The 25,289-nt window shown below is 29.3% G+C and overlaps 2 protein-coding genes across 2 annotated transcripts; both read left to right on the top strand.

Moving 5' to 3' along the window:
• The first annotated feature begins 13,086 nt into the window (after positions 1-13,086).
• Positions 13,087-15,996, top strand: LOC119602926 (BPTI/Kunitz domain-containing protein). The gene is made up of 2 exons (XM_037954734.1): positions 13,087-13,492; positions 15,661-15,996. Exons 1-2 carry the CDS (start codon positions 13,360-13,362, stop codon positions 15,846-15,848), a joined length of 321 nt encoding a protein of 106 aa, XP_037810662.1. The 5' UTR covers positions 13,087-13,359; the 3' UTR covers positions 15,849-15,996.
• A 4,324-nt stretch (positions 15,997-20,320) lies between these two features.
• LOC119602928 (ATP synthase subunit b, mitochondrial-like) lies at positions 20,321-21,196 on the top strand. Its single transcript, XM_037954736.1, has one exon. It carries the CDS (start codon positions 20,404-20,406, stop codon positions 21,136-21,138), a length of 735 nt encoding a protein of 244 aa, XP_037810664.1. The 5' UTR covers positions 20,321-20,403; the 3' UTR covers positions 21,139-21,196.
• The last annotated feature ends 4,093 nt before the right edge of the window (positions 21,197-25,289 follow it).

Below are 25,289 nucleotides of genomic sequence, written 5' to 3'. Positions count from 1 at the left end.
AAAATATTCTACGGTCGTTAAAAAGTTATGGAATTGAAAATTCGTTAATGTAACCGATATTTGTCATTACTTTACGATATCAATACTTAAAATTAAAAAAATTACTGAATTCCGGTACTGATGTCCTACCAATATTTTTCCAGGTCAAACACCAATATCAGTACATTTTTTGGCATATCTTGAGGTGTCCCCAAGCATTATTTACACATGTTTTTATATTCCCAGTTCGTTGTTTCCTCAGGAAAGTCCTTCAATTTAATTATTATGAAAAGTTTAAATAACGAAAAACCTTCAATCGAAAACTCTAATTATAAAACTGAAGTCCTACTTCTTATAAAAATATTCCTTTCGATTTGGTAACAATCGTAACGATATTATAACAAAATAGATCATTATCTGATTCACAATTTAGCTCTTTACACAAAAATATGAAACAATAAAATCCTATTTTCGCTTTGCCTAAGCCTGTTTACGTACATATTTGTTTACAAAAATCTTATTAAAAACAACAACAAAAACAAATATCATGCGAAATACAGAAAGAAAACAGTAACAGAGAAGTTAAACGTTTCTGCACTCTCCTCTCTTTTTTTAAAAAAAGTAAACAACACGGTTTACTTTTTTGTTTTGTTTCTTGCTTTGTTTGTTTGTTTTTAATTTCAAGAATACGTACGTGTGACTATTGTTTCTATGTATTAGTAACAACTTTAAACGCTTATAGCTCGTAAAATTCTGAACCGATCTCATTAATATATATATTGTGCACATCTGCGAACAAATACCTTTAAAATGATATATTTTTTGCCAAGATCAGATGTATACTGTAAGAGTAAAAGGGGTCACAAAAAATCGTCTTGCCTATTAATTATATAGATATTTTGTTTTTTGTTTATTTACAGGTAAGAATCGTTGACATTTTTAAATACCATATTAGAAAACTCTCTTGAAAAATACCTTGGTGGTAAGTTTATTATTATTATTTTTCTGAGACATTTTTTGTTACTACCCAGCAAAAACTAGGTAATGGCTTTCAATTGTAATTACTTACCTAACAACATACTTTTCAATAACTACCATATATCGTCTGGATAACATAGAAGTAGTCTAATAAGGCCTTAATAATAATGTGTTATAAAAATACTATCTAAATCATTAGCCGTCTTGACAGTGAAGATATAGAAGCTGTATACATTTTTTCATGCGATTTACAATTCTAATTTCTAATTACTTGTAATCGTTTGTGGTAAGTACTTGCCCCCAATGACATCACCGTATTAAAATAATAACTTAAAATGCTATTGTGTAAGTAAATTTTAGCATGACAATGAAAGTTTTTACTGGGTAATTACTTGTTTTTAATTTACTTAGAAGAAGTCTAAATAAGAATTTTAAAAGATTCAAAATCAACTAACACTAATTTTAACTCAAATTGTTGTTGAGTTATAGATTAGCATACATTTTTAATCTTCTCAAAAAAATATACTTTAACGACTATTTTTAACAAAAACTTCATGTTTTTTTTTTGTGATTTTAAATTGCTTTATATGCACATACATTTTTTATCTTTTACTGACAATTCTTTTCAGATTTCTTTAAGATTTTTATTTATTTACTTACATATTGTTTGAGCAACATTATTTAAATGCACAAGAAAAATACAAATTATACATATTAAAGATAACAAACAACCAAACCCTTTTTTTGTTTTTATGTTGCTGTCATTTGTTGTTGTTGCCTTTACCCCAGTAATCATGTGTTATTATGATTTTTATCCTTTCCTTTTCATGCACATGATTGAGAGGAAAATAAATGTGTAAATCTTATGTAGATTTGTAAATATGGAAAGTTGTATATTTGTATATTTTCCACACATGATTATAGATGAATAGTAAATATGTTTGTATGTTCATATTTTGTTTGCATTTACACTGTGAGACAAAAGAGATGGGAATTGGAAGATTTAAGTTCCTTGAAGCCTGTTAAAGTTAATAATTTGGTAATTAAGGTTACCGCAGTGAATGTTTTGAAATAATTCATCATTCGTTTTATAAGATATACTATTACTGTACATGCATACATAGCAAAAACTTTCATCACCTAGTAAGGTATTAGAATGCATTTTAATTCGGTGATGATATTGAAGGCAAGTGCTTAACACGATCGCTTACAAATAGGTAGTTAAATAAGAACTTACCACGATCACTTGCTAATAAGAAGTTGGTATTTTTAATAGCGTCTAGTAATAGTTTTAACACCAAAATACTATTTTTTCAGAATATCAAGACTAAAAAGTATTTTTGTAAGTCCTTACTAGACTCCTTCTAAGTAATGTAGACGTTATATAGTACTCATACAAAAGTAAGTTGTTGGGTAAGTACAAGTCATTACCATGTTTTTGCTTGTTACATATACTTACATATTTAAAGTAATTTGAGGTTTTTAAAGAAAAAATTTCAAAATAGCATATCTGGACAACTACTTGTCTATGTATGTATATATTGTAATGTGTATACTCTAAATACATTCATATTTACAAATGTAAGGATATAAATATACAGACGCATAACCTTAGGTTATCATTCTAACAGACAAGCATTTCGTTTTCTTAATACAAAACAAATATTTTCTTAGAATTTTCTTAAAGCAAAAAAAAAAAAAAACAATGCGTCCTCAAAATAAAATATTCCAAAATGAAACCAAAGTGTTATGTTCGTATATGACGAATCTTATATACCCATCACCATATTGTTTTCTATAAATTTAAATGTTATTGTCTGGGAATTTCGGAATAGGGCCTTTAAATGGGCCTGCGAAAGAGTTATTCCCATTGTTCTTTGAACAAATATGAAATCCGATCCTTATTAAATTTGGAAATGATATTATGACAGATCAATACTAAGCTTTTAATTCTAAGACAGTTATAAAGGTTTCTGAAGCGGCTAGAGCCAAAACTGGTCCAATGGCCGCCATATTTAAATTTCCGGATACATGTCCCATCAACGTATTTATGACCGTTTGAACTTTATTTCTGTTAGTCACTTGCATAGTGCATAGCCAAAACTGGTCCAATGGCCGCAATATTTAAATTTCCGGATACATGTCCCATCAACGTATTTATGACCGTTTGAACTTTATTTCTGTTAGTCACTTGCATAGTGCAGCTATCCGAAATAAAACCTAGGTGAAATGATTAATCGATATTGGACCCTAACGTGATAACAGCAGAGAGTCGAACAGATACTCGAACATGGCTAGATCGTCTTAGAATTTTAAAAGAACATACAGTATATATGTATGTCCACTTTGGTAAAGCTACCATCAATATTTCAATGTGTTGCAAACAGAATAACAAAATCAATAAACCCAACATTTCTTGATGATGGTTATAAAAAACATAAACCCAAAAGGAAACCTTCTATTTAAACATTTTGATTATAATTTTGTGCTAGAAAAATATACGAAAAAGCTAAATCATGTTACACATTTTTGGGTAAAATGACCATAATGATACTGGAAATGGAAACCAAATGTAAAAAATAACGACAACCAAACAAACAAACGAGCAAACCGATTGTACTTGATTTTAAATATTAAAATGTGAACTCTTTATTATGGATTTGGAATAAAATAAACCTTTTGGCAATATTCAATATTGAGAGGGTGTTGTATTTATGTATGTGATATAGTGTCTACGATGTAGCCAAGAATATTTAAATGAATGAATGCTGTTTATACCCTACACCACTTAAGTGGAGAGGTTAGTGGTCAGTCAGTCCATGTAATCCTTGTAAACATAGTAGAGATCGCAATTTTTGAAAACAATTTAAAAAATGTGTTACACATATTGTTGTTGGCTCAAGGACGTACCGTATTGTTTTGAACTAAATCGGTAAATATTTTCTTATAGCCCATATACAACTGTCCCTTCAGAATTTCAATTAAACACCCATAAATATGTAAACTATGGATCGTAGTACCAAATTTAGCACAAATTTATTCTAACTTCCATGGGTATTTAGAACATCTAGTCATAAAATAAAGATGCTGAAGATCAGTCAACAATTGACGTATGAATACTATAATATTACTATGATATTAAATATTTTTTGTCTTAGCAGTAATTGACTAATTTTCTATAAGAATTAGTTTATATTTTACCCTTATAGGGTATCATATATTCGTTTATTTCCAGCTATATATTAATAGTTTTTTTTTGGGGGGTTTTAAATTTATGCCTAAACTTTAAATGTTAATATTATGAAATCATTTTATCTTTATTTCAATTTATGAAAACTTTAAAATCAAAATCACATTTGTTGTGGGTCATCTTTAAAAAAATTGATTTAAAGATTTTTTTTCTTGGCATTTTCACAAATCTGTATATGTGAAACATGTGAGGGTCAAAATAAATTTCAAATGTGTTTATTTTTGCATATTAAATAAAATATATTTTATGTAATACTGATTACATTATCTAACTTGAAAAAAGTGTGTGTTTTCTTTTTAAATTATTATTTGGTTTTTTATGTGTCTTCAACAAGAGATTTTTTTGTTTGGCACATAGTTCATTTGGTGGGACCATATTCGATTTTATCGGTACATTTTATGTTAGAAAGTTTTAATATTGTTTGCAGAAACCTGGTAACGACTTGTACTTACTTAAGAACTTAATTTTCCGCCTGAATTGCCTAGAAGGAGTCTTGTAATGACATACAAATAATTATATACGTAAGTACTTACTGTTTAGCCTTCACACTTACACATACGAAAAAGTTAATTTTTTTGGTTAAAACTAATAGTAGACGCAGTGGTCGATGGGAGGTATATTGTTGGGATGGGAGGTATATTGTTTATGTCACTCCCTTTGTAACACATGGAAATATTGATCACAATATTATATATTTATATTCTGAGTCCTTATTAAATTCTAAGACGATCTAGCCATGTCCGTCCGTCTGTCTGTTGAAAACACGATAGAGTCCGAACGAAAACAGCTAGAGGTTTAAAATTTTAAACAAATATTCTCTATAGGTAAGGTTTGTTTGGTATTGAAAATGGGCATTATCGGTAAATGTTTTCGCATAGCCCCAATACATGTGGCCCCACGACAAACAGTGTAAACAGTCATAGCTGATTTAAAAACATCAGTATGTCAATGAAATTCCTCATTAACAAGTTTTATAAGAACTAAAATCTCCGTACCAAATTTTATGAGAATCGGGCAATAATTGACTCTAGTCCCTATATAAGGTCCCTCTCAGAAAACGTCTATAACACTCATAACTTGCTTCAAAATTTCAGTAAATCAACGAAAGTCAACATAAACAAATCGGAACATAAATCTCTCCACCATATTTTATGACCGGTCCATAATTGACCCTACCCCCTATATAAGGTCTCCTTCAGAAAATGACTATAACGCTTATAGCTTGCTTCGAAATGATAGTAAAGCAACGAAATTCGACGTAAACAAGTTTTAGAGGAACTCAAATATCTCTCTCGTATTTTATGGAGATCGGCGCATAATTGACACTATCCCCCATAAAAGGTTCCCCACAAAAAATTACTTTAAAGCTCAAAAAATCTTCAAAATACCAGTAAATCAACGAAAGTCAACATAAACAAGTTTTAGAGAAACTAAAATCTCTCTGCCAAATTTTATGAAGATCGATTCATAATTGACCCTACCGCCGATATAAGGTCCCCTCATAAATTCACTATAACGCTAATTATTTGCTTCGAAATGATAGTGAAGCAACGAAATTCGACTTAAACGAGTTTTCGGGGAACAACTATCTATCTGACCTCTAGAATGATGTGTATATGGTTTTATTTAAGTCTAATAAAAAATGTAAAATTGTATTACGGTGTAATCATTGTACAATTTTGGGTAATATAGGCCAATTCTAATTTCAGGTCCAATTAAAACATATTTTTCAAAATTGACGCTCACTTCGGAATCGACGAATTTTTCACTTCAGTTTTTTATTATTTAATTTTTTATTTCCAATTTTATTAAACATATCGAAGTTATAATACATACAAGAGCAGCCTTATATGTAGTATCTAAGTTCTTATAATAACAAATGTTTCCCTTTGAAAGTTCCAAATACTCGTTGGTCTATACTATACGATTATAATGACCACACGTGGTATCCACTAGCAAGCCAGTATCAAAAAATTTTACACAAATACTCTCTTTGAGTGGGAAAAAGACTTCTTATCTACAAACGCACAGTTAGGGCAAAACAGCAAAATGTTGCAATATTTACCAACATTGCTAAAGTATAGAGTCTAATTTTAATTTTAAACCAATATAAAGAAATCTATCAGCATTAAAATAACCTATGATGTAAATACATTACTTTATACATTTATAGACTTTTCCATCTACTTATTCTACTAACATATTTCAAATTATAATCGCCCTTGAATAATTCATAAATACATATTATTTCATATGATTACAATATTCATTACAGTACATACAAAATTTGTATTAATACTCTAACAAATAAATCCTTTTTCCAATATACAACATTTCCTTGAATCTCTTTCCTTAAAGCCATTTATTAAAATAACCAATATTAGTGTAATCAGTTTCAGTTAATAATCATAATCACTTCCTTAGCCTCCTCTCACAATAACATAAAGAAATAAATTATTCAAATTGTTTTATCTTAACATTTATTTAAAACATTTTACTATTTCATGCATCCGTTCGCTCGTTCATTCGTTCATGCCTCACACAACATGCACGTGTCGACTGAGAACAAGTGGAATTTCGTTATCGTTAAAATTCCTTGTGAAAATATGTTATACTCGTATACATAGTGAAAATGTGAGCACATACTATATCCACAAGCAGAATAAAATTTAAACAAAATGTTTTTTGTTAAATGGGAAAATATACGTAAATAGGTATGAAAGTCATTCCTTTAACATGTTTAAAAGTAAATGCTTTTATTCAGTTATTTGGAAAGCTACAATAACAGAGTAAATACTATTTTTACAAGTACATACAAAATTCGCAGTAGACAATTTTTTTCGCCAAACCTTCCACAATGTGGATGGAAAGGGATGATTTCTACTTTATATTATATTTGGGAAATTTTCTCTTTATTTGTTTGTGATTGCTCTTAGAGTACGTTTTATTTAAGAGCTTTAAAGCCCAAAAAAAGCTTTATTTGTGGATTCTATCAAAGACTTTTTTTATTAAGTTCACATAAAATATTATTTTCGTTTGTTGTTTTATAAATTTTGTATGGCATTGCTCTTGGTGAATACATTAGTACATAGTTTTAAACTAGTACACAATATACAACAATAAAATAATAATAAGTATATAAGCCACAATTGCCTACAGGTGTTGCATATAGTACATTTAATGGAGGTAGACGAAGGACCATATCATTAGCTAGTTTTCTTTACCTGTGTCTATAAGACAATGGGTATTTTGCGTCATAACTATGCCATTGAAATTTTTTAATAATACAACTATTTAAACCATTTTAGAATACTAGCACAGAAATAAACAAAATACTCCCATGTTATGGCCCTGCATCTATTGAAACAAGTAGTAGTCCCAGCCTCTTATTTTCAGAAATGTTGGTTATTTTAACAATTGTTTATGTCTAAATTTCGAAATTATATTAATGTGAACGTCAGATTAATTTTCGCCTTTAATGAGAGATCGGGGCAATAATGGACCAACAAAATAATTACTTTTTTAGAACTCTATCATAATTGTTCTATAATGCTAAATATTTGCAAATACTTTCATTGCCAAGTAAGGGGCATTAATAGCATTTTAAGTCATTACTTTAACACAATGATAACGTTGGAGGCATATTCTTATCACGCTCACTTACAAATAAGTGTTAAATAAGAACTTACCACGTTCGCTTGGTAATAAAGTCTTAAGTAGATTTATTATATTTTATATTCCGATTATCATAAAATTTGGTACATAGGTTACGGTTCCCAAAACAGTTTTTTAGGTCTAATATCATCATTACACCGAAATTCATAAAATTTTAGGCCTCTAATGATTATACATAAACTGATGGGGTCCGATCCTCATAAATTTCGGTACATAGGTTACGGTTCGCTAAACAGTTTTTTAGCTCTAATATCATCATTACACGGAAATTCATAAAATTTTAGGCCTATACCGTTTTCCATTCGGACCCTATCGTGCATTTAATAGACGTATAGACAGACATTGCTACGTTGTTTTTATACCCCACACCACTATAGTGGAGAGCGTATTATACATTTGTGCTGATGTTTGTAACGGATAAAAATATTGGTCCTACACCCACCTACACAAGTATACCGATCGACTCAGTATCACTTTCTGAGTCGTTTAGGACATGTTTGTCCGTCTGTCTGTCTGTCTGTCCGTCCGGCTGGCTGTTCATGTAAACATTGTGTGCAATCTACAGGCCACAATTTTCAAGATATTTGGATAAAATTTGGGTCATACGAGTTTTTCGGCACAGGGACGATGCCTATTGAAAATGATTAAAATCGGTCCATTATTTCACCTAGCCCTTATACAACCTGACCTCCCGATTTAGGGTTTTTAATTCATAACTACGTCAAATATACTACTATCTCACCAAAAATTGGCACAACTAAGTTTTATAGACCATACCAATTTTTATAATAATCGGCCGTCGTTTGACCCTAGCTCGCCTTTAAAAAATATCTTATACGTCTAAAAATTTACTTATAACCATTAGTATCGCGATGAAGCATAACTAACCTTTATATAAAATTACATCCCTCTTGAGGATCGGCCCATATTTGCCCATATTTACCTATATAAAGCCTCTAGCTCCCATATAAAGCCTCTTTTAGAAATTCAGTTTTCCATCAATAAATTGCTTAAATACATCGGAATTAAGGTAAAATTCAACAAATTTTTTATGAAAAATAAATAATTTTTAAATATGTAGGGTATCATATAGTCGGCCATGTCCGACTATACTCTCCTACTTGTTAAATATAATGATGACCCGGAATATGGCTACTTAGATCAATAAAATATTGCTAACTAAGCCAACCTTCTAATTCCTTCCGTTTGGGCGAATAACGTTTTTGAACTTAGGCTGACATTTATAAAAGAATTAATTCATTCATTATCTTGCCTTTTTGTAATCCTCCCTAATATACATACATACATACATATTTATGTACATATAATATATTTTTGTTTAATTATCCAATTATTTCACAGCAAAAATTAAATCACAACAAACAATGCACTTAAATTAAAATTAATGACAACTGAAAAATTGCCATAAACATTCATTATGTCATTCATTTTGCAGTTATTCATTTATTTGTTCCTTTTTGCTCCCTTTTACAGTCATTTATATTTACATATTTATTTACGCACGCAAAACAAAACAAAAATGAATTGATATAAAAGTATAAAAGGAAAATATTTTTAATTTCAATTTCATTTCAAACAATGACATTTAATTTGCTTATTTTTTTTTTTATTAAATCATCAAAATATAAAGGGTCAGTGGAGAGAAAAAACGCTACCAAAAGTGCTGGGTTCTATAACAAAAACAAAATACATTTAATAGCAAAAATTTGGCGGCACCAGCGAGGAAGGCAAACTAAACTAAAAAAATTTAAAAAAAAGGAGTTTTTTTCTGCATTGTCACACAAATGTTACCAGAATACGTTTATTTATAAATTGCTTTTGTTTATAAATTAATTTAAATTTAGCAAACAATTGACACTTATTACACACACAATACAAAAACAAAATAGCGTGATGATGATGTGATGATTTTTCATTAAAATTAATTATTTTATGTTGATTCAATTGTTTTACACTTCCCCAATTTTTTTGTTTTGTTTTAATAATTCTACTTTACTCTTTTCTTTTTTTCTTAGTCATCTTGGGTTTAATTTTTTTTATGAACAATTTGCTGTGTTATTGACATTTTTAATGATGAACGTAAATATTGCTCTTATTTATGTTAAAGTAATTATATAGAAAATAAAAAATGTACATTGAGTTTGTCACTTGTAATTTAATAATATTGAGCCTTTTTTTATAAATAGTTTTGATCCTTTTTCTATCCTTTTATTGGTGTCTGGTTGTGAAAATTAATGTTTTCAAAAGATTAATTGAAATTAATTATTTTAATCATACGTGGCCATTGGCCGCCTGGTTTTATGTCAATTGATAACGTGGTGACGTATACTTAATCATTAATACGGCCAGTACTATTAATCACTCATACGACTCAGTGTATAATTCGATTAACTGTGGGATTGTTGCAAAAAATAATATTTTTGTAACTATAGAACTTAAAATTGTATGAATTTGTTTTACAATAAAAACAGTAACAACAACAATTTATTGGTCCATGAAATATAAATTAAATATACACAGTCTTTAGTGAATGAGTATGTCAAAGAAGGGAGTTTTGTGACTTTTTTCGTTCTTTAAATGGTTATTTTTGAATTTTTACAACATTTAGTAGAAAAATGAATTTAAGCATTTACGGTACTAACTGATCTTTGGACATATGTATCTAATATTTATACAAGGGTTGAAACTTTTATAAAATTTTTTAAAATTAACAAGTAAGAGTGTTATATTCGGCTATGCCACTTTTTTTTTTTTTGAGGCGGCCTCAAATTAAAACCACAATACATATTCTTAATTTTTTTCATGGTTCGGATACTTAGATATGTTGGCTTTAGTTTTATCCCTTTCAATCTTTCCTAAATCATCCTCATGTACATATTTTTTAACTTTTCCGCACTGACCAAAAACGACGATACCGCCCCATCCATGGGGTAAATACGCCAAGGGGATGGGGCAGATTTGTCATTAGTAAAATAAACCAAAAAAAATAAAAAATAAAAACTTATTTTGCTGTTTTATATTTTAATTCACTTAACAAAGTATAATAAACTAGATTATTATTGTTTATTTCACATAACTTAACAAAAAGAATTAAAACAAATTATTACTGATTTTTTCTATATTTTAACCAAATTTTGAAACAAGTTATAGCTGTTACAGCTGCTTTTCGAGGGGCCACTTGTATGGGGGCTATCCGAAAACGTTGACCGATATTGCCCATTTTCAATACCAAACAAACCTTACCTATAAGAAATATTTATGTGAAATTTCAACCCTCTAGCTCTTTCCATTCGGACTCTATCGTGCTTTCAACAGACAGGCAGACAGACAGTCGGATGGACAGACGGAGAGGCATGGCTAGATCGTCTTCAATTTAATGAGGACCCAGAATATATATACTTTTGTGGGTCTATGACCAATACTTCGATGTGTTGCAAACGGAATGACAAAATCAATATACCCCCCATCTTTTTTGATGGTGAGTATAAAAATCGGACATGGCCGACCATATGATACCCTACATCAGAGAGTATATTAAAAATGTGGATTATTTTTCCAATAATAAAGCATTTTTCCCTAATATTCCGAAATATTTTAACAATTTGTGACCAAAAATGGGAGCAAAGGTAAATATGGTAGAGCGATTTACGATGACATTAAAGTCATTTATACAGAATTTCAATATGATAGTAGTGTTTTAAGGTGAGTTTCCACCTTCAAGTCATTTGCTGAAGAGGACTTTGTATGGGGGGGTAGGGTCAAATGAGGCCCTATCATTACGTAAACTTATATAAAACGGTATGGGAATAATGGACCGATTTCAACTATTTTCAATAGGCTTCGTCCTTGGGTAAAAGAAGAGTTTGTGCCATATTTTATAAAATTATCTTGAAAATTGCGAACTGTAGCGTGCGCACATGGCTTACGTGGACACACAGACGGACAGACAGACAGACAGACAGACAGACAGACAGACAGACAGACAGACAGACAGACAGACAGACAGACAGACAGACAGACAAACAGACAGACATAACCTAATCGACTCAGAAAGATGGGTGTATGACCAATATTTTTGGGTGCTACAAACATAAGCACAACGCATAATACCCTCCCTATACTATAGTGGTTTAGGGTATAATGATGAATGTGCGAGAAAATCATTACTTCTTATCAAATTTTATCCAAAAATCGGAGACACTTTGCAAGTTGCCCTAGAAGCAGCTTGAATTTTGTAAAAGTTACTATATAAAATTTGGGTTTCTAGTTAATAAATTGTTTAGCATTTCTTATAAAATTATGTTAATTTTATTAATGTTAATTTTATTAACTAGGCTAGGTGAAATAATTTACGGAATACAATCACTTTCAATAGGCTTCGTTACTGGGCTAAATGTGTCCAAATTAATCCAATTGCGACCAGTGTTTTGCTCACAAATTTTACATGGACAGTCAGTCGGACAGACATGGCTAAACCCACTTTAAGGTATTTTTGTGTGTTACAATCATCAACCCATACCAATGTAAATTACATTCTACCCAATTTTGTAATGTAGGGTATAAAAATTAAAAAAAAATCCAACAACAATGATAACGAATTGACGAAAAGAACATAGCGTTTTTAAATACAAATATTTTCAGTAATGCAAAAATTAAAAATGGAAAAAAATACATCAAACCAATAAACAACCAAAAATTTACGTTTAGGAGTAACCGATTATTAACTACCCTACCCAAGATAACGAGTAAATAAAATTTGTTTACACACATACATATTACATACAGACTATTAGCTTAACTGATTATAAAACTAATCCCACAAAAAATGGAAAATTTATCTGTTATCACTATTATTTTACATAAAAAAAATTTACTTTACGAGACAATTATTGAAATATTTCTTTGTTGCAGGGTATAGCAAATGTTGCTATAAATCCCCTTGTAAATTTTAAATATACAAAAAAAGTATATATATTTTGAATTATATAGACTTGTCTGCCCAATACTTTGCTTTTTATTCCACTAACTAAATACAATATATTATCATTATCTCGAATAATATCATTATTATGATATATTTCGTTGTTATTTATTTTTTTTTTCGGCGTCATACAATTAACTTAAAACAAATCATGCAAAATACCAGAAGAAAACTAAATATTGAAAATTAATATTTCATTACGGAATATTTGGTCGTAGAGAATAGACGACAAAAATATACTGCATATAACAAATTATTTTGCGACATTTTTTTCTTGTGCTTGCCGGTTGTCTTAAAATAATTGAAATATTAAAAGAAAAAAATAAAAATAAAAAAAATCATAAAATAAATATTATCTTTTAATTGTGATTTTAATATTTTTCCCCATAAAAGCAAAGTTTGAGTGACTATTAAGTAATATTTTGCGTAAAAGGAAAAATATTTCTAAACCACCACTGTCAACGTTTTTTAAATAATGGCAAAAATAATGAATAGTTTTTTAATAATTTGTTTAATTTTCAACTTCATATTGTTGCTGTTTGTGCCAACCATTGAATGTTCCTCGTCAACGGCTTCCTCCAAGTCCGCAGTGCAGTGTAAAGAATTGAGTAAGAAATGATGTAAATAATGTAAACAATACGAACAATGCGTAAAGAAATTATGATTATTCTTTTGTTTTGTGTAATTTTTCATTTTATTTCTTTTGTTCAATTGAAAAACAAGGAAAAGTTTTTCATCGTTCGCATTGTTGCAAACATTATTCGGATGATGATGGATTGTATTGGAATTCTTGAGTAATTGTTGCGAAACAAATGGCTTGTGTTTTGTAAAAAAATATATTATTTTTTTTTTATAAAATGCATTTATAAGTAGTAAATATTTTAATTCAAAACACATTTTCGCTAGTTTTTTGTTGCAGTACTTAAGTGTTACAAAGTTTTGTTGTTCTTTTTTAATATTTTATAACTAGTTTAGATTAGTATTTTGACAACAGCCTAGGATGCAGACTGGACTAAAGACTATTCTATTGACTAGACTATAGACTAACTATAGACTAGACTATAGACTAGACTATAGACTATAATATAGACTAGACTATAGACTAGACTATAGACTAGACTATAGACTAGACTATAGACTAGACTATAGACTAGACTATAGACTAGACTATAGACTAGACTATAGACTAGACTATAGACTAGACTATAGACTAGACTATAGACTAGACTAGACTAGACTATAGACTAGACTATAGACTAGACTATAGACTAGACTATAGACTAGACTATAGACTAGACTATAGACTAGACTATAGACTAGACTATAGACTAGACTATAGACTAGACTATAGACTAGACTATAGACTAGACTATAGACTAGACTATAGACTAGACTATAGACTAGACTATAGACTAGACTATAGACTAGACTATAGACTAGACTATAGACTAGACTATAGACTAGACTATAGACTAGACTATAGACTAGACTATAGACTAGACTATAGACTAGACTATAGACTAGACTATAGACTAGACTATAGACTAGACTATAGACTAGACTATAGACTAGACTATAGACTAGACTATAGACTAGACTATAGACTAGACTATAGACTAGACTATAGACTAGACTATAGACTAGACTATAGACTAGACTATAGACTAGACTATAGACTAGACTATAGACTAGACTATAGACTAGACTATAGACTAGACTATAGACTAGACTATAGACTAGACTATAGACTAGACTATAGACTAGACTATAGACTAGACTATAGACTAGACTATAGACTAGACTATAGACTAGACTATAGACTAGACTATAGACTAGACTATAGACTAGACTATAGACTAGACTATAGACTAGACTATAGACTAGACTATAGACTAGACTATAGACTAGACTTTAGACTAGACTATAGACTAGACTTTAGACTAGACTATATAGACAATATCAAACAATAGCGATAAAGACACATTTAAATAATTTATTTATGTATGAGAAACCAAGTTACTCGTTTTTTTATAAATGCACTTAAGTTCTTTTACAATTAAGAATATAAATTAAAATATTGTTTGTCTTTTTTGCGGCACCTTTGTAGAGTCACTCATAAGTAGTGGTCATTAAAATATTTATGATTTTTTTTTTGTTTTGTCTTTTTTGTGTATTATTTTGTTTCTGCTTGCTGAAAGATAAACCGCGGACAACGACTCACACACTCATTAATTTTCACGCAAATTTCAAGGTTTTTTTCCATTAAAAGTGCATCAAAATTTTAATTGGCATGAAGAGTCATTAAGGTTTTCTTGTGCTAAATTAAAATGTGGTTGCCGGTGGTTGCTTTGAGTTTGTTTAGCGAGTGAAATAATGCTCTTTTTTAGTGGAATTGATAATTTTGTCAAAGAAATTTTAGTGAAAGGAATTATTACATCACTATGTATCATCATCACTTCTTTATAAGCAGTCCCACTGGAGTTAGTTGTGTGTATAATATATATATTTATATTTTTAATGAATCTTTATTTTCTTTTTGAAGAACTTTTAAAGCAATTTTTGTCTGTTCTACTAAAATATATGTTTATTGTAATAAACTTTTTTTTTTTAAATAAATAGTACAATATAATTCAATAAATCGTAACAAATATTTTCATTGAAATAGTTTTTTAACTACATATTTTCAATAAAGCAAATTAATAGTTACAATATAATCCATCATCATTTAATATTCAAAATTTGCCTTACAACTCAATTCAAAATTTACCACCCACAGATCAGTGGAATTGTTATTCATCCAGGAATGAGGGATACTTTTGCAGCAGTAAAGATCAAAGTACAACCGAGACCAGATGGTTTTACGATAAGGGACACTGTCGAAAATTCGCCTACAAAGGCTGCAATGGCAATCGTAATCGTTTTTGTACCAAAGAGACCTGCATGAAAAGATGTCAAGGAGAATAGAATTTAAAAATAAAATCTTTAATAATTCTAAATATTTTTTTTTCTAATTTACATAAAATATACTTAAATATAATGCATAAATAAGCATTTTAAAAATGTTAATAAATTGTATTGGTAGCTACAAAAAAAAAAATAATAAAACTGAATATAAAGGAACAATTTAGTTTTGCCATCAGCTTATTTGCAATTGATGGTAGAAAAGCATGACAAAAATATTTCCACTCCATAAGGTTTTTATCACTTTTATGACAACTATGAAAAAAAAAATATGAAAATCATTTAATAAATGTGTGACAAATTTTTCTACTAACAAAAACAACTATAACAACAAAATAAGTATATAAAACATATTTTTTCTATATCTTATGACACTTTTTCAACACTAAAGAACTGAACAAAAATCTGAAAAAAAAAAACATAAGAATATCAAAATCTACTTTTACAAATCATCATCCGAACATTTGGCATTTTAAATGACACACATTTTAACATAAAAAATTGTACTCGTACAATTGTACTCCTACCCACTATACTATTGTTGGATGATGTAGATCTTTGTGTCCACGTTTCTGCTGTTGTCTTCTTTCCTCTTTCACTTCTGCCCGGTTGTCTTTCTCTATTGATAGAACAACAAATGTTGTCATATTTGATTATTTGAACTAAGAATAGATTTGTTTGTAGTTTGTTTGTTGTACTATGTACCATATAGTACAAATACTAAATGTTCATACTAAATCTATGTTCCATTATCCATCACATATATGCTAAAGAATGAATTCATTTTAATTTTGCTCTCTAAATATCTATTGAAATTTATTGATATCAGTTAAATTTTTTGCCAATGACCAATATAAATGTATTAAATATAGTGTAATAAAAAAAAAACACGGTACATTTTTGCACAAGATATAGGTGGACCCAAGTTGCCCAGTTCAATATCAAATTATAATTACTTGAGGAGCTGTTTTTTTTATTTGGCTTTTTGAAATTACACCAATAATTGTGTTCTTTTAAACATTTTCACATCGAACACAAAAAAGATTTTGTTAATTTTGTTAATTCTGTTAAAAAAAAATAAATCCAAGAAAATTATAAGAAGTGACGCATTTAAGACCTTTTAAGTCATTCATGTTCAACACTTTGGTCTTTTTGACATGAAAGAGTCAATCACATGTGTACTAATAAATTTGTTTGAACAGCAATAGTCTGGCTCCTAAAATCGTATTTTTATACTGCAGTTTTATTTTGTTCTAAATTTCGTACCTAATTAACTTACCAACCTACCTTAACTAAAAATTTAAAGCAAAAAAAAATGTATTTGAAAAGTTTAAAGTTATTAAAAATTTTAACGATCACATCTAATATCCAACACAGCTTTTTGCGGCTGTCTAATACGTTTTGCATTCTTAGATATACTCAAACAATATATTTTTGAATGCTTTCTTTATGGTGATTATTTCAATAAGTATGTCCTATGACTTCAATTATATTTGACCAAAGGTCATTTCTTTACTTATGCACTTTTAGCATGGTGGGTGTTTACTAAAATGTTAATCGAATTTAATTGAAATGTAATTATTGCTTTAGATTTCTTATGGTTACACTATACTAATGCTAAATTTGAGAAAAGTTTTAATAATAATAATTATTGGAAATAGTACATTAATTAAATAAACGCAAATCTATAATAGCTTTTGGATTACACAGAAATATACTGCGATTGATCGATATAAGTTATACCCAGTGAACTTCGATACCCTTAAAATAAATAAATAAAAATTACATATATTTCACATGAATGTCGTACAAAATTTAATGATTTCCCAGATATACGAATGTTTTTAATTATTTCACATAGATGAAAAATTCAAAATTATTCAACGATTACACAAGGCCAACGAAATGAAGGTTTTTGAAAATGTTTTAAACCAATTGGTAGACTATTTGTAATGTATGTTTGCTGCTGAAACCGAATCTGATATCTGTTTTTTTTTCTATCACCCACCATTTTCTCGCGAAATATCATTGAATATTTTGTTCATATGTTACGAACATTTTATATAATTACTTTTAAGGGGTAATTTGAATTTTTATCGATGTCATCATAAATACGAATCTTTATTATATATTTATCCTAAGTTTCATTTAAATCGTTTGAAAGCAGAATAATATTTCAATATGGTTTCTACAGAATTTCCCAATATTGCATAGCTTGAGTTTGATCTTCACAGCTTATGGTTTAACATTATTCGATTTCACTAAAACTTTAGATGTATATTTCCTATTATCTCGAATTTTATATTCTTTAAAAGTTTTATATAAAATGCATAACAAAAAAGAATAAAGTCTGTTTTTCAAAAAAATTTACAAAAAATAGTTTTCTCCGAAATCCTCAAAATTCAAATCACAGGTACCGCTAATATCTGAGACATATCGACCAAATTTTTTTGCTTTTTTATTACCTTCTTTATTGTCCATAAGTCACATGGAGATTTTTTTAACATTTTAAAATTTGCTTAGCAAAATTGCTAAAAGTTTGAAATTGGATTTTTGAAACTGAAAAACAATTTTCCACTTCAGAGCTGTGGCGCCACTAGTTAACGTAGTCCTGTCGTCCCAAATTTTTCCACAAAGCATTCTTATAACTTTAAGTATAAGTCTAGAGGCAGAGACAGCCACAATTCGTAACATCTGACAGAACAACAGAATTTTATTTTTGGAACTCAAGTACATAGTCAAAAGGAATAAAAGATGAAAATGTGGAAAATTGGTGGGTGATACGACTTTTTTGTTTCCATATTCAGAATCAGCACACCAAATAATACTAGGATTAGTGAAAATCATTTAAAAAGTTTTTTCATCGTTGGCCTGTGTTATTTGTGATATTTGTTTTATATCACATATAAAACTGTTTTTTTCACCGTCAAATGTATTTTTAGTGAAATCTATAAGAGATGGAGTCAAAACTACTATCATATTTCATCACTTTTTTGAGTGAAAACATAAAAGTCCATTTGTCTTGAAAACTGCAAGAGATAGGACCAAAAACAACGATGATCTGCGATCACTTTTATTTCAAACCAAAAGTTCATTTTTGAGTGGAAATATCAAAGTCCATTTATCTTGAAAACTATATCAGATATTGTCAAAGTAATATAATGGTATTTCAAATTAATTTTAATGAAATTAAGTAAATTTACTTAATTATCCAAATATATGCAAAACAAGTAGGAAAGTATAGTCGAACATGGCCGACTATATGATACCCTACACCATGGGTATATTTTAAAATTTATTTATTTTTATTATAAAGAAACTTTTATGTTGAATTTTACCTTAATTCCGATGTATTAAGCAATTTGTGAAAAACAAAATTTCTAAAAGAGGCTGTGTATGGGAGTTTGGGTCAAATATGGGCCGATTCTCAACAAATTGAGAAGAGGGATGTATTTTTATATAAAGGTTAGTTATGGTGAATTTCATCGCGATACTAATGGTTATAAGTAAATTTTTGGACGTTAAAGATATTTTTTAAAGGCGGCTTTGTCATACGACGGCCGATCATTATAAAAATTGGAATGGTCATTCATACCTATATAAAATTTAATAGTGAGATAGTAGTACATTTGGCGTAGTTATGAGTTAATAACCGGAAGGTCAGGTTGTTTATGGGCTATGTGAAATAATCGACCGATTTCAACCATTTTCAATAGGATCGTCCTTATGCCGAAAACGTATGGACCAAATTTAATCAAAATATCTTTAAAATTTTGGCGGATAGACGGAAGGACGGACATGTCTAAATCAGAAAGTGATTCTGGGTCGATCGATATACTTTAAGGTAGGTGTAGGACCAATATTATTATACGTTACAAACATCAGCACAAACGTATTATACCCTCCTCACTATAGTGGTATAGGGTATAAATACTTGTTTTCGAGTAAATTTTGACCACAGTCTCGAAATCATATAAGTAGTATAATTCGGTCTAAATAACCCATTCGTTTTTAATTTAATGTTTTATTTCAGGTCAAGGTTAGATAGGGTAATGATGCCTTTGGCAAGTAAATATTGTCTTTTGAAAATGACGTCAAAAGGTAGCAAATCAATTTTCAAAATTATCTAGAGATATTATTGAATTAATGAGTTCTTGTCATACATACACACGCGCCCCACAGGCATTATTTTCTATTTGGCGTTTATTTGAATGTAAATAAATTCGAAATAATAGGCAATTGAACAAAGAACCAATAATGTATTGGCAAATGTTTTTGCAACAAAAAAAAAATGATTCAAACTAATCAATATGACAAGCAGTACAAAAATAAATTTTCAACTCAATTCAAAATAATCTGAAATTAAAAATAAATGAGTCAGTCAATTGTTGGAATTTTGTTTAAATTAAAAATTATTTGAAGAATCTTGTTGTTGCGCAATAAACATCTGTTATCAATTGAGTTTTATAATTAAAACAAAAATTATATTTGTAATTGTTGTTTTTAGTTTAAAACTTCGGTATTTAAATATTTGTATATTTTATACGCAAAACAATAAATGCCTCCTTTAAAACCAGTTTCTATTATAACTTCTCAATATCTGCGTAAAATGGGTTTGCCACAGGCTATTCCCATAGGCACTGGTTATACTCATTACTGTGATTGTGGCACCAAACGTCGCATATATCCCGATAAAGTACGTTTAGGTTTTATACCTGACAACTGGTTTCAATTTTTCTATCCTAAAACGGGTAAAACAGGACCCTATATGTTTGGTCTTGGTTTACTGAATTATCTATTCTCCAAAGAAATCTATGTGTGCGAGCATGAATTCTATACGGGCCTCTCCTTGGGCATAATGTGTGTGGTGGCTGTAAAAAAGTTGGGTCCAAAATTTGCTCAATATTGTGATAAAGAAATTGAAAAATTCGAAAATAACTGGAAGAAACAACATGAAGCTGAACTAAAAGCTTTACAAGACATGATTGATCGTGAAGAATTAGAACAATGGAGAGCGGAAGGTAGTTTATTGTTAATGCAGGCCAAAAAAGAGAATATTGCATTGCAATTGGAAGCTGCTTATAGATCAGCTATTATGCAGGTTTATAAAGATGTTAAAAATCGTTTGGATTACCAAGTCGCTTGTCGTAATGTTGAACAGCGTATAAATCATAAACATATGGTATCGTGGCTTGTGAAGGAGGTTACCAAAAAATTGCCAGAAAATGTCGATAAGAAATTGTTGGCGAAACATAAAGAAGATTTAAGTGCTTTGGCGTTAAGAGTTAAATAGAGGATGTTCGAATTTCTATATTTTTTAAATACATTATCAATATATTTTATGGAGTATGTTGTAATTTGATAAATTCTATATTTATTTAAGGAGAAACGATTTAAGCTATTACTTCATACTTTATAGTTGCATAACAGATTCATGTAAGAAAATTTGACCTAAAATTAATGAATGAATTTAAAACGATTTGTTACGGCTCCATATGGGAAAAGTTTCAGCAATTTTTCTTTACTTAACAATTTTATGCATTTTCAATGCCAAGTAAACTGTATCAATATTATATGGAAATTTTCAGACCTGTAGCTCTTCGTGTTTGGATAGAGAGATAGACGGACTTAGGATCTAATATGGACCCATTACATTTTTGAGTCTTTGACCAATATTTTGAAATACATATTACAAACAGAATGAAAAATCTCTTTAAAATCTTCTTAAAAGCATATATGATCGAATTATTAAAATTTTAGATTCTTAAGATACCTGGGGTATTCTGAAAATTGATTTGAACAAACATACAAACAGACGAAAATAGCTTCGTCAACTCCACTATCTATAGGGATCTAAATTATACATATATTTGTTTCCGGGTCGGAAAATTAGCAGAAATAGATCAGATTTTTTTTAAAAAATCTATTGAAACAATTCATAAATCTGAACCCACATAATCGTATTCAACCTAAATTTCCTAAAACACATTGTTTTTAAATACCCTTGTAAATGAGCATTACACATACTAACTGTTTGTCTTGGCAATTTCATGATCTTTTACTTTTATTAAAGTTACTCATACAAATTTGTTACGGCCGGAGAAGTAGGCAAAATCCATTAACAACTTAACCAAGACTTAAGGTTATTTAAGAAACTTTGCTGGTCCTAAAATTTTTACACAGTCTGTAGCAGGAGATGTGTGCAAATTATAATGAACTTCCGTAACACCTTTTTCTACTAACACTTTTTTTGATTGATATTGAGATTGTTGCTGCTCATCATAATACGAAAAAAAAACAATCTTCTGTTGATGATTTGTTAGAAAAAGTTGTTACTATTTCTAACATTTAGAAGAAAAAAAGATAAAACTTTTTCGTAACTTGTGGCGAATGTGTGAAAAAACGTGACTAAACTTTAGTTTTTCTTGTTTTTGGGATATGGGAATGATGGCGTTCAACTCTATTTGTTTCAAATCTTTGTAATGAATAATCAATATGAAAACAGGAAAAAAGGGATTCATTGCTATAACACTTTAGTCTCTGATGTGCATTAGAAACATGATTTTGGTCAGGTAGATGAATAAACTAAATAACTTGAAAGCAAAAGAAAAACAATATAGAAAAAACAGAAGAAAATCACAAAATTAATATTTTATTTGGAAACAACAAAAAATATTTATCTTTTTCTTTTAAACTTAGATGGAATATGCATATATAAGCCATTTACTTTAATAGTATCCTAACTCATAAATATTACTTGAAGAAAAAGTATTACATGATTACGTACGAGAATAGACCATCATTTAAAATCCTTTGTGTAAAATTTTTATAAATTCGAAAATTTTAATACTAAGTTAGTTCATTATTAAAATAAATGACCCATATGTTTGTATATACTTGTATTCTTTTTGTATTTATTTTTATTTTGAATTTACTCAACAACAATTTGTGTTTTCTTATCTTAAAAGCCAACAGCAACTGTTCATGTAAATGTTTTTACTTTTCCATTTTTTCGTTTTTTTTTAGTTTTTCTAATAACATAGTTGTTGTTTTTCGTATAAGTTTATTTTAGATTTTGTTTTTCTCCTTTTTTAAAATTTGTAATATTTTGCATTTTAGAATCTGTAAATATTGCATACAAATTTCCAACAATCTTTTAGCTACAATATGTTTAGAATATTATATGAGGAAAATATTCTTTACTTTTGTAAAGAATTCATTGCCACAACTCAGACGACATGTAAGTGCAGGTGCGGAGCAGTAAGGCAAAAGCAGATTAATTTCTCAAACCCCTCATAGAAATTGTGTATAATAAATAAGCCTGTTGCAGATTCCTATCGGAATCGTTTAAATTCGGTAGTTAATGTTTATATACAATGTCCTTATATTTTAAATTTGTATAGATACAGATGTCCGTCTGTCTGACTTTCATATCGGGAATTCAATTCTTGAACAATTCAATTAGACATGCCTTCGAGAAGTTTATATTTAAAATCAGCTTTCAGGGTTGAAATTTTCCACATATAATAAGGTTTGTTTGGTATTAAAAATGGGCCATATCGGTTCACGTTTTCCGATAGCCCCATACAAGTGGACCCCTGAAAAACAGTTTCAACAGGCATATCTATTTTAAAAGTACGAGTATAGCAATGAATTTCGACATAAATATGTGTGATATGAGCCAAAATCTCCCTACCAAATTTATGAGGATCGGTCTATAATTGACCCTACCCCCTCATATAAGGTCCCCTTCAGAAAATAACTACAACGCTCATTACTGGCTTAAAAATAAGAATATAGGCATGAAATTCGACACGATCGGTCAATAATTGCTCCTACCGCCTTATAAGGTCCCCTTCACTAAATGACTTTAACGGTCATTACTGGCTTTAAAATACGAGTATAGCGATGAAATTCGAGATAAATAAGTTTCATATGATCCATAATCTCACCATCCAATTTTATGTGATCGGTCCATAACTGAACCTACCCCCCATATAAGGTCCCCTTCAAAAAATTACTTTAACGCTCATTACTTGCTTAAAAATACGAGTATAGCAATGAAATGTATCATAAGTAGGTTCGTGACGAGCACAAACCCCACTACCATATTTTATGTGGATCGGTCCGTAATTGACCCTACATAAGCAAATCTCTTATAAACCAAAATCTCTCCACCGAATTTTATGTGGTTCGGTCCATAATTGATCCTTCCCCCATAAATGTCGCTTCAGAAAATTACTCTGACGCTCATTACCTACTGGCTTAAAAGTACGAGTATTGAGATGAAATTCGACATAAGTAGGTTTCTTATGAACCAAAACCTCTCTACTGACTTTTATGGGAATCGGCGTGAAATGACAGAAAATGACATTAAAGTTCATTATTGGCTTAAAAATACGAGTAAAGCGAGTACAGAGATGCTATTCGATGTAAACATGTTTTTATGAACCAAAATCGGTCTAAAAATTTTTATCAAAAGCGATCAGTTAATTTGATAAGTGATCATGATGTTAGGGGAGCATTCCTTTTATGGCATACGGTTTGATGGTGGGTATATTAGATTCGGCACAGCCGAATATAACACTCTTACTTGTTATTTAGTAAATCCGTTTAATGTATACAAATACTTAAAACTTTAACTTTGATTATTTTTAATAGTATAGTATATTTTTTATATTTTTAAAGGTGGGCGTGGTCAATTCTTTTTGTAAAGTAGGCGTGGCATTCATTAAAAATTAAGTTTTTGATTTGAGTTGTTGACATAAAGGAAAATTTGTAGCGTTATAAAAATATAAGAAAAGTATCACTTGAAAAAATATTTTTTATAATTTTTAAACCTTGTTTAATAAACTTTTATATGTAACATACATTGTTTAAATAACTAATTCCAAATAAAATTTATTCACTATTTGCACATCATATTATTTGACCTATATCTGTTAAAACTTAATTTTGAAAGTAGAACTTTAAAGCAAAATTTCGACATTTCCATACTACTGGAAGTCTTAGGTCACATACATATACTTATATATATAAAAATACCGAAAATTGAACAACTTTTTTGTTTTGAATTTATTCGTTCTTAATTGGGAAAATGTGGCATTGTGCCTTGGAGTGAACTATAAAACCGACCCTAAATGTTTGTACCCAAATTTGTTGCAATATTTTATTTATTTTAAACCTTTGTCTGCGGCTTAAAAAACTAGTATATGTGTATGTAATTTTATCTAAACTTCTCAGTTGAAAAAACAAGAAAACATTTCAACATTACTCTGTACAATAATACAGCACAAAAACACATGGTTTTCTGCACAATTAAACCAGCGTAAATATATTTTAGAAAGGATATTAGTAGATTTTTTATAAAGAACAAAAATAGACATTAAAGCACACATTTACTATTTGTAAACGTCAATTGCACATAGCAAGGACAAAATCCTT

The sequence above is a fragment of the Lucilia sericata genome, unplaced genomic scaffold (assembly GCF_015586225.1).
Source record: "Lucilia sericata isolate MDLA Ls3-8-SP2 unplaced genomic scaffold, ASM1558622v1 Contig000264F_arrow, whole genome shotgun sequence".
Classification (NCBI taxonomy): Eukaryota; Metazoa; Arthropoda; class Insecta; order Diptera; family Calliphoridae; genus Lucilia; species Lucilia sericata.
Note: the sequence above shows the minus strand (reverse complement) of the source record. Positions and strands in the feature narration are given on the sequence as shown.